This window comes from Puntigrus tetrazona, chromosome 15 (assembly GCF_018831695.1).
Source record: "Puntigrus tetrazona isolate hp1 chromosome 15, ASM1883169v1, whole genome shotgun sequence".
Lineage (NCBI taxonomy): Eukaryota > Metazoa > Chordata > Actinopteri > Cypriniformes > Cyprinidae > Puntigrus > Puntigrus tetrazona.
In genome coordinates, this window is record NC_056713.1 from 1367678 (window position 1) to 1377030 (window position 9353).

The 9353-nt window shown below is 36.7% G+C and overlaps 1 protein-coding gene across 3 annotated transcripts; it reads left to right on the forward strand.

Moving 5' to 3' along the window:
• Positions 1 to 481: 481 nt before the first annotated feature.
• On the forward strand, positions 482 to 8783 carry bach1a (BTB and CNC homology 1, basic leucine zipper transcription factor 1 a). Of its 3 annotated transcripts, XM_043258905.1 has the most exons (6): positions 482 to 635; positions 1268 to 1522; positions 2716 to 3924; positions 4103 to 4309; positions 6317 to 6351; positions 6466 to 6605. In XM_043258905.1, coding segments are annotated over exons 2-6 (1692 nt in total). In that variant the 5' UTR covers positions 482 to 635; positions 1268 to 1282; the 3' UTR covers positions 6467 to 6605. The 3 variants fall into 3 exon arrangements, with proteins under 3 accessions (XP_043114840.1, XP_043114839.1, XP_043114838.1); XM_043258904.1 differs by lacking the exon at positions 6317 to 6351 and having other exon boundaries at positions 1240 to 1522; positions 6466 to 8783; XM_043258903.1 differs by lacking the exon at positions 6317 to 6351 and having other exon boundaries at positions 6466 to 8783.
• Positions 8784 to 9353: the final 570 nt, after the last annotated feature.

Sequence of the window (9353 nt, forward strand, 5' to 3'; positions counted from 1 at the left end):
AGCTAGAGTTCTCTGTAGTATTATTATTACTAATGTTACTACTAATAAACAAAACTGTGTGCTTTCTGTCATGTTAAATATTTACATTTTACATACATCTCATTCATGTTATTAAGAACAATAATCTATCTCTTATCAAGTTCTAGAAGTTCTAGATATGGAAACTAAAGCGTTACACTCAAGATTTAAAATAATTTTTGTATCCTGTTCTTATGCAAAAGTTATCCCATGTAGTGTTTTTTTATCGTTTATTTTATTTTTATTTACTTATTTGTTTTTTTCCTCCTTTGATGCTATTACGACTGTAATTGATAACAGTTAAAACATTGTGGTCCTCTATTATTGTATGTTGTTTTACTGTTCTTGGTGTGCATTTAATTTAAAAAAAAAAAAAAAAAAAGTTCTAGAAGTGGGCGTGTCTCTCGATGCGCGTGGCTAGCGGATGAATGACGCAGCACGTTTTGTACGTGCTGTATGACGCTCAGTCATTGCCGCACTGGACAGTCACATGACAGGCATATAGACGTTATGGGGCTGTTTCGTTGTCAAACTTTAATCCGATTTCACGTCTAAACTGCAAAAGCGATGGACAGGCTGCGACTTTTGACGGCTTCCGATCTCCAGTGCTATGTCAGGTCGGTTTTCTATTCTTCTACAAACACACAAACCCTCACGTGTAAACGCGAGCGTGTCAAAATCTACAATGTCAATTTCCCAGTAAACAACCAGCTAGTTTCTGCTTTTGTTGTATCATCTCGAAGATTATGCCATATTGATAAAAATTTAATTTCCAGGTATCACAGTTAAGCAATGTTTATTTATGCCAGCTGAAAAAAACCTCCTAATATTTACACAGTTACTTAACGCTCGTTTCGGCTTATGTTGACATATCCATTGAAAACTATTCTGTTAACTTTTATGTGAACTCTATGATGGAGTAAGAATAACGATTTTTTTGTCTAGCTATTAACTTTTTTTTTCTAAGTTTTGCAGAGTCATGCAGTTATTTTGTTTACTTATCCTAATGTTCACTCAAATCTTTAAACCCTAAAAAGAAATATCATCATGGTCCTTCTATTTACATATTTCTTTTTTTTTATATTTCACTTGGTGTAATTGTAAATGTGTCTGAATACTGTATGTGTCCATCATCATCATCATCATCATATGTATTAAGCCGGACATAACTCCACCCAAGTGTAACTTGATCTATTTCTGTATTTCCACTTTGTTACACAGTTGCGTCTATGTATCTGTTATTTTGTAGCTAAACCCCTGCGTCATGTCTGTGGATGGCCCCCGGACCTCTGTTTTCACCTTTCAGTCCGCTGTTCATAGCCATCACGTTCTCCGTTCGCTGGAGGAGCTGAGACAGAAGGAGCTCTTGTGCGATGTGACGGTTGAAGTGGAGCGCAGGAGCTTTAGAGCACACTCTTCAGTGCTGGCTTCCTGCAGCGAGTATTTTTACACCAGACTTACAAACCACAGCCGACCAAGCTCCTCCGTCAGGTTACCGGATGAGGTAATGTTTGATATGGTGGATGGGTTGAATCTGGAGGTTTTGAGAAAACTGTGGTTAAGCTGTCATCCTTTTATGATTTGTTGTAATAATTAACAAACAAACAATATGCAGTATTGTTCAGCAAAATTCTGTCATCATTTACTTATGCATGAGTGATGGTCATTGACTTGATTGACGTGTATGTGTACAGTATATATATGTATATATATATATATATATATATATATATATATATATATATATATATATATAATTAATAATGGTAACACTTTAGAATAGGGACACTTATTAAAAAGTAAGTATGACTTTTCAATTAATTCCAAATTTTTTGCTTATTAATAGTTAGTAAGGTAGTTAAGTTTAGGTATTAGGTAGGATTAGGGCTGTAGAATAAGGTCTTTGTAATATGTGATTTATTACTACTAATAAACAGCTAATATTCTAGTAAAGTGCATGCTAATAAGCAAATAACCAACTATTTAAGAGACAGTAAAATAAAGTGTTTCCAAAATGATATTACATGACTTTAACGCACTTCTTCTATGATGAACACACACACACACACACACACACACACACACACACACACACACACACACACACACACACACACATATTTAGGTGATGTAGCTATGCAGATACCATGTTTAAGAAAAAAAGGCATCATATTAATAATATGCTTGAAACAGGCCTTTATTTTTATTTTTGGTGTGGTATTTTATTATTAATAGTATTAGTGACTTTTTATATTTATATTTGTATAGCTCCAGATACTCATAACAGTGTTAAGGTCTATTAGTTTATGATGGTTGCAACATATTTTAAGCATGTTTTGAACATGTTTCCTGATTTCTCGGTGATGCATTTGTTTTGACTTTGATTTGATGGAAAAGAGCATTCTAAACACTTTACCTCAACTATTTAAACCACTTAAACTGCTTTTACTTGAGTGCATTATGGAAGAAACTAAGTCAAATGAGTTTGACGTGACATGGGAGAGAGTAAATGATGACAGAGTGTTCATTATTGTGTGAACTATTCTTTTAAAAACTCTTTACATTGCAGCGCTGTCAAATTAGGCCTTATATATTGAGATTAAATGGTGTAAATGAAGTTACAGCGGTAACCCGGTAATGCGATTTGCAAATGATTTATTCATGCAGTAATCATGGCTACATCATTAATCTCCCAAGGTCACGGTGGAAGGATTTGAGCCTCTCCTGCAGTTTGCATACACTGCGAAACTTCACTTCACGAAAGAGAACATCCTAGAGATCCACAAATGCGCCGAATTACTCGGATTTCAAAACCTCGATAAAGCCTGCTTCGAGTTCTTCGTCCCAAAGTTTTCTGATGGCGGCGGGACCTCAAAAAAGGCGAAGGGTAAAAGCAAGACCCGAGCGTCCCAAGAGAAATCCCAATCCATCTGCAGTCCAAATGACCAAAACCCTGAAACTGGAGAAGATGCAAGCGCTGTCCTTCAAGCTGCATCCACAACATCCACCGAAGAACCTCTTAAACATTGTCCCCCCGTCACAAATGACAAAGTAATGCAGTTGGATTTATCCCCGCTTTACTCAAGAAGCACTGCATACCACATGGACGATGGCCCGGATCAGTTTTGCCTGCAGAACTGTGGCCCGCAGTTGCCTTCCACTTCCATGGCAGCTGCTGAAGTTTGTCCTTTCCTGTCCATTTCGAGCACCGGTGACAACGAGAAACTGCATTCTTCTGCGGCAGGGGATATTTTAGCAATGGAGGAAGATTTCCAGAAGGAACTAGCGATGGAGGTGCATTGCGAACCGCCTGCTGATAAAGACCTGAACATGGCCGGCATCACAGAGGGCCACTTTAACCAACGTGAAGAGCCTCTAATGACGCCCACCGACTGCAGCCAACTATGTCCTCTGAATTCTGCACAGTCAAGCGGGGTTTTGGACAGCATTTCTGGTGCTCCGGACCTCAGCAACATTGGCACAGACGAAAACCAGGTGTTCGATACCAACGAACAAACGTTCTCTGAACTGACCCCCAAAGATTGCGCCACAGAACGAAGCACGGTGGAAAGGGAGGTGGCTGAGCATCTCGCAAAGGGTTTTTGGCCGGATTTGAGCTCCACGTTAAATGAGCCGCTACCTTTGGACTCTATCGACCAGTCATCTGCAGGAAATGGGTCGGACTTCCACTGGTTAAAGCATCTGGATCTGGGCGCTGCGCCTGATGATTGTCCCTTTCTGAGAGACCTGGGCTCCAGTGATAGACAGACCTCTGGAGGAGACATCCTGTCCAAAGAGGACACGGAAGAGAGTCCCTGCATGTCCCCCATTAACTCGATGGAAAACTCTGAGTGTGAATCGGACGGAGACTGTGCACAGTGCGGCAGCAGTGAACAAGTGCAAGAGGTGAGCTTAAAGAGCTTACTTCAAGTTTGGTGCTCAATTGCTTTATTTCGACCTCGATTGAGATTCCTTGACATACTTCAATTTAAAGTTTTCAGTCGCTACCGAAAAATTAAATTCGAGGAAGAACACAGCTGCAATACTCCATAATGCAGTGTTGACATCTCGGTTTTCTTCCCAGGTGGATTTGCCGTTCCCTGTGGAGCAAATTTCCAGCATGACCCGTAGAGCATTCCTGCAGATGTTGAAACGCGAGCAGCTGACCCCAGAACAGCTGGAGTTCGTTCAGGATGTGAGACGGCGGAGTAAAAACCGCATGGCTGCGCAGCGCTGCCGCAAGAGAAAGTTGGACTGCATCTACAAACTGGAGGGAGAAATCAAGAAACTGGTATGTCCGTTTGTCATATCTGCTGAATCTAATATACTGTTTTGTCTTTGAACAGCTCTCAGCAGTTCGGTCCCTGTCTGAATCTAATTAACGCGATCAGAAAATAAGCTGCCTGAGCATTGTGCTCGGATTTATAGAGAAAAACCACATGGGCAAATCGCATGTTAAAATCACACTTGAAACACTTATTAAAAGCACTTGAAACATTCCCTTTAGGAAAACCACGTGTGGAAATCATGTTAAGATCACACGTGAAATGTGATCACAGGGGTTTCACACATTTACACCATGAAAATGTTTCATGTGTGTTTCCTATGTGTTTTCACATGAGTTTGACATCTGTTTCACATATTTCTAGGGCTGCCCCTTGACTAAAGATTTTTCTACTCTACTAGTCGTCTAATGGCACATTTATTAATAGACCTTTTAAAATATAATAATAAATAATAATAAGCATTATCACAACATGATTATGAATGTGTCAGGGAAAAACAGTAAGGAGACTGCATTAATAATTTATTGATAAACGAGTGCTTTTTTCGGTTTAAGAGATGAAGTCGCCGACACTGACACGTTATTTTCGCAGTAGTGGATGCTCCTGGATGTATGTTACGGATTACATAATCTTGTTTTCCATTTCAATTTTATTTGATATAATTGTTTTTGTTTCTCTAAGGCAAATATACACCGTTTCGAAATTTCACACAGACCGAGACGGCCTGTTTTGCTTTCATTATTTTACAAAAGCGAAGTGTTTTTTTTTGTTATGAGTGCAAACAGATGAACTTAGCGTCTTTACAGACTAGAAAGATGCACTGCTCTTATTTATAAGAGCAAGCAAGACATTTCTCTTTTTTAACATTAGATTGAGAGGCCATGTAAAGTTGCTAATACTTGCATACTTTAGATGATGGGCCATATTTGAGATTGATGAATGACAGAGAGATACAAAGGCCTGCTGTTAATGATCTGGCAAATGTTTCTGCAGTAACTAATAACATTTTGGTTATTTGACTATTAGGGGGCAGACCTACATATATGATTTTCTTATGACTTAAACGTGTTTTTCTGACAGAATGATGAATGAGCCAGTTACTTTGGTAACACTTAAAATGGGTAACACTTGTAAACCATTAACTACGATTTATTGAGAATAAATTCTATAATAGTAAGGTAATAGTAAGAAAACCAGTTGGGATGCATCTTTGAAGATATTAACTAGCTTGTCAAGACTGTTCCCTGTCATTCTGTGCTTTGATTTCATCTTTGTGTCATTAATATAAAACTGTAGTTAATGATTTCTTGTTAATGTCAGAGTATTGCTGCAAGTGTTTTTGTTCTAAATTATTTTGCTTTATTTCCTGATTTAGAAAACTCACTGCACGATTATTATGTCCAAAATAACAGTACAGTATTGTTAATGTGTTTATATATTTTTTAATTTAATTTTTTTTTTAATTAAACTCAACATGACTGTAGGGAGTTAGCATGACCACAAGTAGATGAAAACAATGATTGCATGAATATATAATGATGTGTGTGTGTGTGAGTGTGTGTGTGAGTGTGTATCATATTGATTTTGTTTAATATACGATCCTTTCATTGTAAAAGTAGACTGTTAAAAACTTGCATACACAATGTTTACAGACGTACAGATTTTTTTTGTAACATCTTTACAATAAATTATAACTTATAGTGCTGCCAGACTGATTAATTAAATGAATATGCACGATGTATATATTTAAACTATATATTGAGTTATACACTGAATGTAAAAATACATTTATTGTGAATTTAATTAATAGATTTTACAGCAATAATGACTTATTAATTACAATTATTTGAAATGAGAATATAGGCCTTTTAAAATCGAATGATTAAAAGTCGTCCATGGGAAGCCAGAAACCATTTCCTATGATTCCCAATCCTAACCATTACCACAGTGTGCATGTGCATAAAGTATAACATTTCTATTTTAATATTTTTTTTCTATTGTCCCCTTTTCAGACAGAGAATAAGAAAACGAATCAATCAGACGTATAGTACGCACACATCACACAATGCTGCAAATCAACAGCACGCGCTGCGATTGGTGTTTTTCTCCACAAACTTTTCATCTAAAAAAATTAATCTTCTTTTGTTTCCGCATTCGTCAGAGAAGCGAAAAGGATAAATTACAGCAAGATCACAACCAGCTGAAGCTCAGCATAGAGGATGTGCGTCAGAACCTCTCAGGCCTGTGTCAGAGTCTCTCTACGGACGGCACTCCACACTCCGAGCAGCTGCAAGCGCTGGCCAGGTACTTCTCCTCCGACTGTCCCACCTCCGTCCTCCTCACCCCCATCTCCTCTCCTAGCCTGGCTGGCCCAGACCAGGACGCCCATGCCAACTCCTCCCTGGACACCTTTCTTGCAGGCGCATGTCCTGAAGGAGACACAGTAGCACTCAGGTCGCCCACTGCCTTCCTCCAAGACAACGTTCAGAGCACTGTTACAGATCCAGCTCCGTGATGTACAAAGCAGCTTGGGAATGGTCTGATAGTTCATTTTTACTCAGGAGCTTACCTTTTCTGCTGCCGTCAGTTACACTTTCGAGCATGACTTTCCTATTAGGAGCACTTTTGTAATGTTTCCAAATGTGGATGCGACTAAATTTGCACTATTACCAGGAGTTTTGTATGGAAATGCTATACGGATGCATACAGATATGCCTTTCATTCCTTGTTTGCTGTAACGCCACAGGGGTCATTCCTGTTATGCCACACATTTGCTTTTATTGTATTTCAGTGTTTCGGGAATATGCTCTGTTGAGCTCATACGTAAAGTTATGCATGAGCTTAAACTTACTTACATAAAATTTATGAGTTATAACTTTTAAAAAAATATAAAAAAAAATAACAGGTTGCTTGACATAATGGAATTTAACAGGGTGGAAATAAAGGGCTAAATGCTATGTTTAACTACAAATCGATGGTTAACTGAAGTTAAATTAGACATTTTGGACCATGTTTTGATATTTTTATTTCATCCATTTTTTAAAATCTTGCCCAACAGGGTGGAATATTTTGTAATGAGACAAACTAAGAGCACAAGGCATTATGAATTAATCACTTATACTTTCGGATGTATATGATGTATGTTTTCCCACCATTCCCGGACTATTGCGTCACTAAAAAACTGGCTTTTGTAAGTTAAAGGGAATTTTTTTTTAGCAGACTAACAGGGTGGAAAGCAATACCGAAGACAAAGTAAATGTCTATAAAAAAGATTAACACTACAATCAAGTTTGGTTTAAATATTCTGATTAAAGAAAAGCACTTGAATATTTTTAATAAATGAATGCATTAATGGTAATGCTGTCATGAAAGAAAATGAATTACTTTAGTCTGCAACAATTGTCAATTTTATATTTTTATTCAAAAGTGCTTCTGAAAATGTGCTTACATAACAGCAATGACCCGTGGATTAATTTTTAGCCCTAGCATTAATTTTGCTTACACTGCCACAAAGGACAATCATTGTAGTTCTCTTAATTATGCCAATGTATTATATGATTTTTTTAATGCTATGTAGAGCATATAAGTACATTCCAGTGTAGCCTAATACGTCTTTGGTATTACCGGCATGCGAATTGTTGACTATGCATCTCTCTTTTTTTTTTGAAGTATTCATATATGCATAAGTCATAGTTATATAGTGACATTTAAATAACTGCCATGTAAGACTTCACGCATATCATATAGGGTTTGTTAAAATAAAATATGTGGTCTCTTTAAGGGGGAAAAATAGTAAAGGTTTAGATACTCTTCACTTTTTGCCTGCAATTTCATGCAAAGCAGTCAATTTCAAGGTCAACATAAAATCAAAATCGATCCTATTTCCATTCTTAATATATTATACTGATCTTATTGCGCATGATTCTTCATCACACATTATTTCAATGAAATGTCTTATTTCATCAAAATGTAATATCTTCTGAAATGACTTTACGTTTTAGCTGATGATGTCGTCAAGGTCATGCACATGGTCTATTGGCTGTTGGGTCACAAATAGAGATAAAGGCATTATTTTAACTCTTGTTGTGGAACAGAATGCTTTCATGTACTTTTCGTCAGATTCTAACTTACTTTTTTATCATGGAATATCATGTTTTACTTACTCAAAGTGGTATTGACTGACTTAACTGATGGATACATGTTCATTGACTTGACTTGAACTAATGTTTATTTCAATATAATGTTACCCTAAAAGACATAACCTGTACATTTTACCATTGCAACGTTGATAGAATGTTCAATTTTTACTTTTTTGTGCCTTCTTTTGTTTGTTTTAACCCTGTAACCAAAATACTGTCACGTGAACTTAAAATGCACTGTATAGTTCACTGTTTGATTCACATTTAGTAGCAAATAAAATGTCAATCATTTGTTGTGCTTGCTAATAGGTATAAACAAATAAACCAACTTTTTTTTTTACAAGACTGGCTGAAATATTTGAAGCACAGGTTTTCTAAGCGGGCATGCAGCAATGAATAACTTTATCTAGAACTAAAAAAAAATCAACCCGTAATTCCCATTCATAGTCCATCAAATTTTTATTTATGTGAGGACCTCGAGTGGGGCCGCTCAGACACACAACGTGCGTTTGTCGTTAAAATCAACCAAATAGAATTAGAATATTTACTCGTTGGACTGCATTGTGATGAAAAAAAAATTGGTCAGCAATTGAGTGATTTCGCCACAAGAGGTCAGCATAATCATACATTATTCATAGCGCGTTCATACGAATGATACTGAATAACACTGAGAACGTCATTCTGTGCATTTAATAAACGCGTTTGCGTGTGCATATATATACATATATATATATTTAGACTATATACACACACATATATACACACACACACACACACACACACACATATATATATATATATATATATATATATATATATATATATATATATATATATATATAAATAATATTGCGCGACGCTGTCAAAGTGAAAGAGTTTTTAGATTTTTAGAACGCTACAGAAGAAGCGA

What these genes read in the sequence shown, in the direction of transcription:
- bach1a (XM_043258904.1), top strand. Translation starts at nt 1,283, where the DNA reads ATGTCTGTGGATGGCCCCCGGACCTCTGTTTTCACCTTTCAGTCCGCT. An exon ending in GCAGTGAACAAGTGCAAGAG is followed by an intron (nt 3,925 to 4,102) that starts GTGAGCTTAAAG and finishes TTTTCTTCCCAG; the next exon opens with GTGGATTTGCCGTTCCCTGT. An exon ending in AGGGAGAAATCAAGAAACTG is followed by an intron (nt 4,310 to 6,465) that starts GTATGTCCGTTT and finishes CGCATTCGTCAG; the next exon opens with AGAAGCGAAAAGGATAAATT.